We start from the raw sequence: 13428 nt of genomic DNA on the forward strand, positions 1-13428 counted from the left end.
TACGTGGGGCGCCAACTCTAGGGGCCTCGCAGCGCCTCCCCTTTCTCTTGTGTAAATTTATTTTATGAAAATTGTTCTAAGGGGAACTATACTGCCGTGCAAAGGAAAAATGCCGTATGAAAATTCGAGACTTGCCAATTTTCTCCGTGTACAACTAATTTTTTTGAGGAGAGTCATGCTTATTTTTCCCTAAAATGTTCAAATATTTTACATTAAATTGCGTTCAAAATCGTCTAAAAATTTCGAAAATGAATACTCACAATTTTCTCGGTAAATTCGGTTTTTAGTGAAGGAAATTTGGCAACGTCTGAAGGCTTATACGGCATTTTTCTTTAGCACGACAGTATACTACCGTGCTATGGGAAAATCCCCTTTGAGCATTCGAATGTTGCCAAGTTTCCTCTCAGAGAATATTTCTTTTCGAGGAAAGTTGTGGATACTTTTCCTTGAAACTTTCAAACTTTTCAGACCAGATGACGAGCGAAATTCTCCAAAAAATTGTAAGAAAAGTATTTACAAATTCTTCCGAAAATTTCCGAAATTTCAAAAGAAGATTGGCGACGTTTGAAGGCTCCTACATCGTTCTTCTTTAGCACGGCAGTATAGCTCATGTAGCACAGGTTGCAACAAAATGAAATTAAAAGAGTAAGATTATTGCTTTTATGTCGGGGTGGTGTAAATGATGTCCATTCACTGATATAAAATATTATTCTGCCACCTCCATGGGCTCCATTACCTATACTGAACAGATGTTACGCCAACTTTTTGACCTAATTTCATGTTTTTCTTTTGTTACAGATCGGACATTTTGGCTGTGAGCAACGTTTTGCAGAGTAAAAGTCTTTACAACATCAAAATGGTACGTAGTTTTTTAGATGGATAGCTATGAGGAGAACGTTGATAAGTTCTCCTCGTAGGTTTTACTACTATTCACAGTGGTCTTGTAGCAAAAAGAAATGCGCCAAAAATGTACCCAAAAACGGTTTATAGGGGGTGAGTCTATGGGAAGTGTGGACTTGAAATCGCGAAAAACGAAAATCTTGGCTGATTCTTATTTCGAGATATCGCAATTTGAAATTTTCGTGGTGAGTGCAAGTTTTCTACTGATTTTGAGCAGCTTTTTCATGAATTTGTCCATTGAAACGGTGTTAATCGGTTCACGTTTTTATTTGTCCATTGAATCGGTGTTAATCGATTCACGTCGTTCGAATCACGTCAATCGAACACGTACCCTTTCGTTACACGCAGACAAGCTACCATAATCTTTTTTTAACTTAACAATTCGCTTTCTGCTGCAAGTGTTGTTACGAATATGCTGTGCGTGCTGATTTCAGATCATTACGTATTTGACTCTCTGAAGGCGTTTTATGTGCGAAAGCAATTCGCCTTCAGCTGCGTCGGCAGCAATTGTTGTTGCGAATATGTTGTGCGTACTGATTTTAGGTCACCACATACTCGACTCTCTGAAGGCGTTTTATGTGCGCAAGTAGCGCATTCTGTCAGAGAACGAACGAAGTATAGGGATGGAGCGATTCATTCAATCTCACATGTTGTTCACCAACAGAATGCTCTTCCGCACATTAAACACCTTCAGGGAGTCAAGTATAATGAGCTGAGATTAGCTCGCACAGCAGATCAGGAGCAACAATTGCTGCGGACGCAGCTGAAGGGCGTCAACACTACCAGCAAATTTTCACGGAACTTTGCGCGAAAGTTAAGTTCCGTAAACCTATCTCCGTGTGGACAAGGCCCTCCATTTATAAGAAATGAACGAAAAAATTATGAAAGAACAAACATAAATGCGGTTTAATAATTTTGACTTCCGCCGCCGCTCCGCGCTGACCGCTCTGTGTTTTGCGCAATGCGTGAAGTATTTCTACAGTCTTGTAGGTGCTATGTGTTTCACATCGACCGCTGCTGACCGCACTGTTTTTGACGCAATGCGTGAAGTATTCCTACAGTCTTGTAGGCGCTTTGCGTTTCACATCGAGCGGTGCTGAACGTACTGTGTTTGACGCAATGCGAAATTACTGTACTCTCAGGGAATGAGAGAATTTGTCGCCTTTACTCGTTTGTATTTTTTTTTTTTTTTAATCCGATTTGCTTCATACCTTCACTTAAAAAATCGCAAAATTTGCCGCCCCCTAAATTTACCGCCATGGGCCGCGGCCCATGTGGCCACCCCCTTAATCCGGCCCTGCAGGCCGGATGCGCGGAAATGCATATTGCTGCAGACGCAGCAGAAGAAAAATTGTTCAAGTAAAAAAAAAGAGTTTGATAGGTAGTCTACATTTAACGAGAGGATATATATATTCGATCGACATGAATCGAACGAAAAATAAAAACGTGAACCAATTAACACCGATTCATTAGACAAATAAATAAAAAAGCTGATCAAAATCAGTAGAAAACTTGTGTTAACTATGAAAATTTTAAATTACGATATCTCAAAATTGGACTCCACCAAGATTTTGATCTTTCTCGATTTTAAGTCCACATGTACTATCGCCGAATTTAGTTTCACGCAGAGTCTCTGGTGACTATTTAGCGACGGCGCGGCGCGGCGCGTTGCCTGATAACGCTCTCATGAAGACGCACTGGTTCCTCTGTGAGCGCGTAGTCACTAACACAGACGCACATGAAACACACACAGACATTTCCACTCATTCACCGTGAGAATTCACGTTTTTGGCTCTTTGGAATGTAAACAAAGATTCGTAATGACGTATCGCGCATCAATTCCAATTCTCACTTGCCTCTTGTTCTTGTGACTAGAGCAAGGAAGAAAGGGCCTCATTCCAAATTGTCCGTTTCAACCTTGGCCTGATCTTCGAAATATTTTCAAAGTTGATAGAGGATCTCCTCCCGAGTCTAAAACACTGACGCATTTTGAAATCGGACGATCACGGAGGGAGGGGGAGGGGAGTCATAAAGTAAAAAAATTAAACTCGCATATCTCGCTAACGCTTTGTCGTAGAAAGTTGATATTGGTCTCAAAATGTAGAGAAAACCACCAGCTTTCAGGCGATAATTACAAAATTGGTCCATTCTGGAAATTTCATCCATTGTTGTTGAAGTTCAAATGTTCAGTTTTTCACCTTTTTAGCTGCGACGTTGAAGGAATCGCACAAAAAGTAATCTAACTATTTTTTGATGAAAGTAGACCGTTTAAGCTTTAAAACAAGCACAAGTTCATCCTGGGGGAAACAAGTTGGAGGAGAGATATGATTTTTCAAAGTGGATGTGGTACACTTGGACCTGGTTTGTTCCGAGTCCCAAGATCACCAAATGCCCCCAAACCAATCACGAATTGCAAGGTTGTGCATTTTTATACCCCATTATAGCTAATTCCCGAAGAAAATTATTAAAAAAGAACAAAATATCGAGACATATGAATGTTACAAGACTAGCCTCAGCTGACTCTCGCTGCATCAACAAAATTTCATGCTTCTTTTTCAAATCGTTTCTGTAGGATGGACTTAAATTTAAAAAGCTCAAATGGTTTTTATTAGCAATTCCTCTTTTTTCCTCTTATTTCTACCCAGCGAACCGTTGAAGGTAAACATACATTGTTTTATGATCGAAAACTTTGATTTCCCTGTATCCATTGCATATTACTCATCTATCCTGATCTTGTCATTTTTGACGAATGATTTAATCTAGGAGTGACCGATAAAGGTATCGCCCCAGCTAAAAATTGAAAATTTGAACTACGGCAACTTGACAGCAATGGATGACATTTTCGAAATGGACCAATTTTGTCATCATTGTCTGAAAGGTGGTGGTTTCCTCTATATTTGGAGACTAAGATCATCGCTTTACGACAAACCGTTCACGAGATATGCGAGTCGAAATATTTATCTTTGAACCCTTTTCTCTCTATCCGTACTTGTTTGATTTCAAAAATCGTCGGTGTTTTGGACTCGGAAAGTGATCCTCTATTGCGAAAAATTAAAAGCGCGATGGCTGAGTCGTGAGGCGTGAATTCGCAATATGTTCTTCTCTAGGCTGTTAGTCAGATCCGCGAGAAAAGTTAAAAAGCGAGGCCGGATTACGTTTTTCTTACCTTCGACTGCGTTGCTCACGTAGCCTTTAAAGAACCACTACAAGTAAGACAAACGAAACCAACACAATAAGGAAATGGAGCAAGGGGAAGGACTCGCGTTGATCACGGCGCAGAGATACGACTATTCGTGCTTGATGGATGTCCGTGTTGCATCTGCAAAATTGAAGGCGCAATGGCACGGGGCATGAACTCGCAATGCTCCGCTATGTGCTGCCAATGAGGTGTCTCTCAGATTCAGGGAGGAAAGTTGAAAAAGAGGCCCAAATAGGTCCCTCCTTTCTTCGACTGTGTTGATTTGATACTCGATTCTTTTTTGGAATGATTTGCAGACCAACATCTAAAGCTCGCGTGAACCAGCCCCATCCAATCTGCGGGGCAGGTTTTGTTAGGAAGCCTCACAATTTGACCCGGCTTCAGCATTTAAGGGTTAATAAAAATATCATTAAAAAGACTGCACCTTCCTCGCAAAAAGTCAGTATTCAACATTGGATCCAAAATAGGCCATTCAGTCTGTGAATTTCAATAAAATTTGGTTAGGCTATCTCACAAAGTTAGGCTTCAATTGTTCGGTCACGTCTGAAAATATTCTCATTTCCAACAAAATTATTGCTGAATGGATCTTCCTGTCGTATATACCTGATGCATTTAATTGATTTGTTCCTATCTCTTTTTTACTTGCCTTACTGAACACCTTGTCCTTTGCTAGACTCAACAATCTTTTTCCCTCTCTCTCTCCTTCAAAATTTCACCTTGTACTAACTAGATTGCATGTTTATACAATGAAAATACAAAGAAAATACAAATGCATGAAAATACAAAGGTCGATTCGGGGTCAGAAGCAAAAAATAAGATATAGTAGCTCAATTATAGCTATCTGAATAAAATGATTTTCTGTCCTTCCGGACTCAAAACAACGGATCAGTTTTATATAGGATTCATGGGTGGATAATGTCATTTTGACCGGAAAACTCTCATCAGAAAAAGGGAGACATGTTTTTTGGACATGCGGTATGCAATACATGTCTGGCTAGTGTCTATGTATCCTAGGCCCCTAAATTCAAGAATTACTTCGGTTTATCTCGATCATACATCAATTTCCAGAAAATCAAATTTTCCTTGGAAAATTCATTTTTAAATAATCCCAATTTGCCTGGAAAATGGCATAGACAGGGACAAACCGAGGTCATACTTGGACCCAGGGCTGAATATTACACGAGAATTCGCTAATGAAGCATTCATTTTTTTTTTCGGTGTATACTTGTGTAATCTTTCATATTCGACAGCGGACCAGCTTTGCGTCATTTTCAAACTTCCTGCGCGAAGAAGTATATCCTGAATTAAGAAGTCCTTTGGAACAAGGGTGTGTACTCAAAAAGGTAGTTCCGCGGAAATCGCATTTGAAAGTTCAGAAGTGCATAGCGTTGGTACTAGCCAATATCTTCGCACGAAATTTAATTAGTTTGAAAGAACAAGTCTTTGAGAGTATACTTGCAAAAACGGAACATTGTGACTACATTCCCCTATGATCCCTACAAGATAACGTGGATCGTTGTGTAAAAAGGGTGGGGGGGGGGCACGACTTTACACTATGTATATTTCCTGAAACTGGGAAGAATCCAGTTTCAGAAAACGCGTTCTCCCGAAAAAGGGCGGATGCGCGCATACGCCTTTGTCCCAAAGAACTCCATGTAACCTACCGGCACGGCGCGGCGGTGTCTAGAAGAAAAAAATCAGTTGCACCTCATGAAATAGCTCTACTTTCGAGTGATCGCGGTGTTGCGCTGTCTATTATGGGTTTGCACCTATAGATGCTTGTCTGAAGGATATTTTCTTGAAAAAGTAGCAGATTTGTCAATTGTTCATGTGCCTCCGTTTTCCTCGTCGGCATGAGATGAGATAGGTCCAGTCAGCACCCGATATCTCCGAAACGCGCTTCGCCGCGCTGCGCCTCGTCGCACAGTTTACATTTGATTTGGAGCGGCCTATGCGTGAAACTAAATTCGGCGATAGTACCATATACTCACTCCCTGCAAACCGTTTTCGGGTACATTTTTGGCGCATTTTTATTTGCTTCAAGACCACTGTGTAATACACATCATTGAAAACTACTGAATCTCATCAAATTGATGTGATCCACATCTTAATTGTTATGCCAAAAGCTGACACCTATATAATCTTTTCGTGTAAGGACGTCAAAAATTTGACCACCACTACAGCAATAACAAAACAAATTCTCGCGCGTTTAGTGATACACGCTTGTGATTGGCTAAAACTCTCTATCTCTTTTGGCGCCAAAACTTTTAAAAATTACCCGCGCTTTTCCACGTGCGCAAGCAGAATGCCTCCCCACTCTTGATGATGATCGTCACGATATTGTTCTTCTGTCATTCTCAGAGAAACAGAAATTTCTAGACTTAGATAATAGAGATAATAACCTAGGAAAATTGCTGGAAAAGCAACAGATAACGGAGCAAATGAATTTTTTGATACGTATAAAAACGGACGAAATTGACGAATTTTATGGTGCAAGCGTCTATTTTCACCATCTCTCGCTAACGTATCGTAAGTATAAAGGAGTTTTAGATGATTTTTAAATTAAATGACACTTGTTACTTTTCAAATTACAGGAGGCTGTCAATGATCCTTTGGCGGATCCGGCCCAACTTAAGAAGGCGCTTGAGTGGGAGTTAAGTCTTGACAATCGAGACCTTCGCTCTCATGCATGGTACCATGGAGCTATTCCTCGTACCAGAGCTGAAGAGATAGTGTCGGATAATGATGGGGATTTCCTCGTCAGAGACTGTGCATCACAGCCGGGGAACTATGTGCTAAGTTGCAGAAGTCGCGGCCAAAGTCTTCACTTTGTAATAAATAAGGTATTTATTCTTTTTAAAAATGCTCTTGGAGAATTAATTACTTATCACAAAACATTATGGTGATCAAGAGGATCCTTGATTAGAATCCTGGCTCATGACTTCTAGGAGCGGTACTATATAAAGTTAAAACAAGCAGTGAACTCCAACACAATGTGTTGATAAGGCGCGTCATTAACTCGCACATATCAACCCCTTAAGTTTTCATTTACAGAGATTTCAAAAAAGGCAAGCAGCACAACAAGAGAATTCACGATCCAACACTGCAAGGTCAACAACGCACCTTCACGAGACCGTGTATTGTGAATCTAGAAAGCTATTCGAACAAATTTAAGTTTTTTGATCTGCCTCAAGCAAAATCTTATCAGATTCTTGAAGAAAAGTGCTACGGAAAAATTTAAGCGAAGAAAGGAAAAATTCTGTCGAACTCCTAGAAGATAAAGTCGATTTAAAGGTATTTTGGGGCTAAAATACCCAAATTACCGGTATTATAAATACCGTTATATTATTGAAAAGAAATTGACTCGATATAAATGCAATTGTATTAAATATGTCTTGATTTTGTTATTTTAAACGTCTTTTCATGCAAAGAAGCTCAACCATGTCCATGCTTTATTCATTCATGAATTGAAAGTGAGCAATCCACATCCCGAAAATCTACCGATTTGCCGTAAAAAATCGCAGAAACTTGATAAACCAGGTCGATGTACCCACTCTTTGAATTAACTTCACACAACAGTATGATTAGTTCTTTTCTAGATTTTGAGAAAAGAATCACGTCGGGGTCACCACTTTGTTGAGCTCAGAAAAAAGGTCAACAATATTAGGTATAGATAAATAAACACATTTTTATTAATAATACCTTTTTAAGGATAAATTATGACTGGAAGAATCATACAAGCAGGACTTCTTTTTTCATATATATTAGGTTAAGATGAAGAGAAAAAGTGGTCGCCACGGAGACCATTTAGCATAGCATATGCTTCAACAGGTACCAACTTTTGAAAAGTATAACCGAGGTTACAGATCTGTCAAAGCAACGTTTTGAACAAAACGAAGGAGTTAAATTCTCATTCCGAGAGTGCCGACCTGCTCAGCCATCCTCGAATCAGTTCGCTTGATTCTGCTTATATATGCATATTTTAAATCAGCGCGTCGCATTCTTACGCTTTTTTTAAAAAAACCAAGTAACGTAGACTCTTGGTATTCACTGCACATAAACTAGCGACCCCCAGAATGAGAAACAACTTTAAATCATAATTATTGTTGGATAAATAAACTTTTTACACGCTTTGGAAAATCTCAGAAGTTCGCGGTAGTCACTTTTCGGTAAGGAACTAAGGGACTCGGTTATTGTATCGAGCAGGGTTCGAAACGATCGCAAAGGCGGTATACTACGTATACGCGCCAATATACTACGTATACGCGCCAAAAGGCGGTATACTACGTATACGCGCCAAAAATTACTTTGGATCAAAGTATTTGAAGCCCTTAACCACTATTTTTGAAATATCCGTCCTCTATTTCGTAGAGACTTAAAGTTTTGTACAGAAACATTCAGAGTCAATTGAAAAAGCCTTATACGACATGATTTCAACAAAAAATTGGACATCTTTTACCAGTTGATATGAGTTGTGGTTATTCCTTAACTTTGCAATATTTGTGGTGAAAGTCTTCTGAAATTAAAAAATCAAGCCAACCCTGGTAAAAATTGGCAGTAGAATCTGTGTTCCAATATAGGTACCATAGACCTAAAGCCAGCTGTAAGATTTTCAATAGCTTCTGTAGCCGGCTGTACAATTTCTTATGGCCTTTTATAGCCGATGGCGACTAAGCAACAGCCAGACGATGAAGTTTATGCTAAACTTTACAAATTACGGATACTAGGACTTGGTTAGTTTTTGGACTACCGCTCTCTTTTTGTGCCGTAATGTCTTGATTTATTTTGCGAGGAAAGCTCCGTACTTTTGAAGGATGACTGTCATTCTTAATAAGTTGGAGCGCCTTCAATTTCTCATGATACTGTGCAATACCTCTGGTGTGAAATAGTTGCTTCAGACGCCGTGGCACGCTGCGGCGCGGCGGGCGGGCAGAGAGCGCGAAACGCGCATTGGCGCCTACAAACCTAACAGGGATACTTCACGCATTGCGCAATGCGTGAAGTATCCCTGTTAGGTTTGTAGGCGCCAGTGCGTCGTCGTCGCTCCGCTTTGTGTTAGGCTCCAATATTTAATCTCGCGGAGTCAGCGTTTTTCAACTCATGATTTTGAAATGTTTGCACACTCTGTATGGATTATTCTCATTTTAATCGATGAAAAAAAATATGTTTTAAAGGAAAATATAATGCGTGTTTTGTAAATATTAAGGTAGTTCCGTATCAAACTTAATGATTTCCAAAGCACACGCATTTCTACACAATTTCTTATAGCCTTTTATAGCCAATGGCGATAAATTGTAAAGCCCGGCGCGATAGGAACTATAGCCCAACTGTATACTTTTTTATAGCTTCGTATAGCCCGGCTATATGATTTGCTCCGCTTTCTACAGCCAGCTATATGATTTTCAATAGCCTTCTTCAGTCGGCTATAAGAACTCCTATGGTATTTTGAAACGCAGCTCCTATCGCCAATTTTTACCAGGGAAAGCTTTAAAAAATGAAAATTTTATTTTATTTCTTCCAGGATGAAGATTCAATGCGTAATTCAATCATAGATTTTTCTGAAGGAATACAAACTTGAAAAAACGCTTGTTCTTATAATTTTTATGACTATTTTTTTTTCCAGGTCGTCTTACAACCAGACACAGTTTACGAGAGAGTTCAATACCAATTTGAAGATGATGCTTACGATACAGTGCCAGATTTGATCACTTACTATGTCGGAAGTGGTAAACCCATTTCTGTAGCATCGGGTGCGAAAATCACTACCCCTCGAAACAGGCTCTTTCCTCTTTCATTCTATGCCACCAAGTACAATCTATTCCAGCAAACTGCTCACTGTCAAATTCAAAGCCAATATCCTTCACAAAACAACATAACAGGCTCGATGAACCTTAGCACTTATAATTCCTATAAAAGTCCTGTTCACTCACCACCAAGAACGCGTAAAGATACGCCACCATGCTTGCCATTCAAGAAGCAGCACCTCACTCAGTCTCTTTTGTCTGCAGACAATATTAGCAACTGCTCTTTGTCTCGTCAAAACTCTCTAGATATTACAGATGGAATGAAATTGATCAATTTAAATAATTCAGAATCATGGAACAACAGATTTTCTTCTCAGTCTCTACCTCGAAGTAAAATACTGAATCCTGACATGAGCATTTCAGGGATTTTAACAGTGCCGAGAAATGGTAAAATAACAAGAGTTACCAGCGACCCTGCTCTTAGCCCTTGTTTTGAGAGGAAAAATTTCTTCTGCAGTGATGAAAATCCCGGTGAGATACCTCCACCGAAACCTAGTCGTATTCCATCTCTTTTACACTCTATCTCCAAAGAAAGCTCAAATTGTGATAATGATAATATTAGTTTAACAGATATAAATCACGCAAACACTTTGAAAAGGTTATCTTACCACACATCTGAAAGTGATTCTGGCAATGGCTCTGGAGATTCAGTCCAGAGTTCAGCAAACGGAGACAGTTCAGAATCAACAACTCCTGTTTCAACGCTACCTTTAAACAGGCCTGGTGTTGTTATAAAAAATCCTCATTATCATACCAAAGCGATTCCATCGTCTTGTTCTTCAACTACTTTAAAAGCTTTTGACATGGCTTTAGATGATTCCTCATTAGAACTAGAGAACATTAATGTGGACTTCCCATCTCTATACGACATAGAAAATTTTCACACTCTCTTATTACCATCTATTGAAAATAAACCTTTGGATAGTACCGCTCTTCAAGTTGTCAGAGGAATACTTCACGAAACAGGCTCAAGGATTTTGGCAAATCACTTGACAAGGGTTGATATGGAACTAGTTCTTCGAACATACAGTAATTCTTCAGAGGATAAAAACTACGACTTTGGTAACGTTTCTGGAATAGAATTATGTTGTCTTCCTCATGGTCATCAACTTCGTTTGGATTTAATTGAAAGGTGAGCTTCATCTGCAGTTTTTTTGTTGTGTTGCTGCTAGCAAGAATATTAAAAATATGAAAAATAAAAAATTAGGTATTTTTGAACCAATTTGAAAGAAACATTCAACTCAACAATCAAACATTCAGGCAACTCTTAAACTTAATAAGTGCTCTTCCTAAGTGATTGAAGTTCAAAAGAAATTTTTACTGATTCCTGAATAAAGTTTTGTATACATTGAATCAGGGCCGGATTGATGAGGAGTTGGCCACAAGGGCCGCGGCCCATGGCGGCAAAAATTTGCAATTTTTTAAGAGTAGGTATAAAAAAAAATCGGATTTATAAAAACAAAATTACAAACGAGAAAGGCGACAAAATATCTCATTTCCTGAGAGTAGGTATAGTAATTTCTAATTTGGTCGTCTCTTAGTGATACAAGAGTTCAATAAGTCGAGTTACGAGAGAAACCAAACACGCAATTTGGCTTAGAACGGCGCGACTTAAAGAGAAATGATAACGAGGACTTGAGATGAAAAGGAGAAGCCCTCGGCGCGGCGATCGGCGTGTAACACATATTAGCGCCTACAAGACTGCACGAATACTTCACGTATTGCATCAAACACAGTGCGGTCATTGCGGTCAGCGTGAAACGGATAGCGCCTACAAGAATACATGAATACTTCACGCATTGCGCCAAACACAGTGCGGTCAGCGTGAAACGCATAGCGCCTACAAGACTGCGTGAATACTTCACGCATTGCGTCCAACGCGGTGCGATCTGCGCGGCGCGGCGGCGGAAGTTAAAATCATTGAACCACATTTATGTTTGTTCTTTCGTAATTTGTTCGTTCATTTCTTATGAATGGAAGGCCTTGTCCACACAGAGATAGGTTTATGGAACTTAACTTTCGCGTAAAGTTTCGTGAACTTTTGCTAGTAGTGTTGACAGGGCTTTCCCAAAAAATGTGTTCAACACGAGTAAATGCGTCTTATGCACCCCTCCCCCGCACGTTCATTTGATGGTTTTTATCGGGTTTCAAAACGAGTGAGAAGGGGGCGACAAAATATAGGCGGCCCATGGGCGGCAAGTAGGTGAATCCGGCCCTGCATTGAATGTAATTCATAGATAATTTTTTGAGAGCTTCTTTAGATGAAAACATGACTGAATCCGAAGAGGAAGTACTGCACACTAATGGAGACTGTCTCTCCCTACTATGCCTTGTAATCAGTAAATCTTCTTCGCACTTAAAGAAAGAAGAAACTCAGATGACAAACTGACATTCTAATTCGTTGCTCAATAAACTCTTGGGTTAGATCACATTATTGTTCTTCTTTGCGTCAGTTGGAAACAAGGAGACAAGCCGATTTTACACTTTGATTTAATTTCTTGTTTCAGGATTCAGTGCATAAAGCTGTTTGTAGCCGTGACAATACTGACAAGCACAAATGAATCGGAGCGAGCTGAGGCTTTGAATAAATGGATCCAGGTGGCAATCGACAGCAAAACAGCTTTAGGCAATCTATATGGATTTTCCTCCGTCATGCTGGGTCTGTGCATGCCTCAAGTATGTATTTTTCCCATTCGCATAATTATATTAGATACAAATAACTAAAATTAAGGAGAGCTAATGGGCCTGATGAGAGATTAATTTCCGGGGATTCTTTGTTACATAAAGCAAAGTCCGACACATGCGTTTTCCTCAGGAGATAAATGCAATTAAAAAGAGGTTTTGAAGCACAGAAACTAGGATATTTTAAAGCTATATTTAGCACTTTAATCAAGGCATTAAGTAATTTGAATCATTAATTGCAGAGGCTTTCTATTGTAGTTTATCTTTTAGGTACTGAATTAAATACTAAAAAAATTATCCTGTGGATAATATTAGTTGGAATCAAATAACACATTATATTTTTAATTTCCAGATTCAGCGGCTGAACACAACATGGCATATTCTACGCCAGAAATTCACAGATAGCGCTTTTAATTTTGAGGCTAAATTGAGGCCAACTTTAAAAAACATGAATGAGTGCTCCAATCCACAAGCACCGAACACAACAATTCCTCACATTCTACCAATATTACTCCTTCAGGAGAAGACTGCTGACGAAATTTTAGGTAAGTTACATCTTGCTACCGAGATAAATTGTTCAAGTTCTCATTTTAGATTTTCATAAAATCAAATTTTGAGATTTTCCACAATATTTTTACCCTAAGTTCCTTACATTCAAAAAGATATCGAATGACTGACCTCAGAATCAAAATATGACATTGACAGCTGAAGTTGAAAATGCACATCATCATATCAAAGTTTAAATATTTCCATTCATGTTCCATTTTTTTGGTCAGGTTGTAATGGGTGAAATGTATTTTTTGACTTTGCTGTACTAGATTTTTAAGGGGGGAAAAATTAAAT

At 39.1% G+C, this 13428-nt stretch overlaps 1 protein-coding gene across 5 annotated transcripts in view; it reads left to right on the plus strand.

Moving 5' to 3' along the window:
• Positions 1-13428, plus strand: part of LOC109034001 (breast cancer anti-estrogen resistance protein 3 homolog) — a 186479-nt gene that overhangs the window by 170151 nt on the left and 2900 nt on the right. For all 5 annotated transcript variants that reach the window (XM_072302716.1, XM_072302714.1, XM_019046889.2 and 2 more), the window contains 5 exons: positions 799-859; positions 6694-6942; positions 9723-11035; positions 12411-12579; positions 12938-13130. In XM_072302716.1, the coding sequence (XP_072158817.1) occupies positions 799-859; positions 6694-6942; positions 9723-11035; positions 12411-12579; positions 12938-13130 (1985 nt within the window). The remainder of the gene's footprint in view (positions 1-798; positions 860-6693; positions 6943-9722; positions 11036-12410; positions 12580-12937; positions 13131-13428) is intronic.

This window comes from Bemisia tabaci, chromosome 7, assembly GCF_918797505.1.
Source record: "Bemisia tabaci chromosome 7, PGI_BMITA_v3".
Taxonomy (NCBI): domain Eukaryota; kingdom Metazoa; phylum Arthropoda; class Insecta; order Hemiptera; family Aleyrodidae; genus Bemisia; species Bemisia tabaci.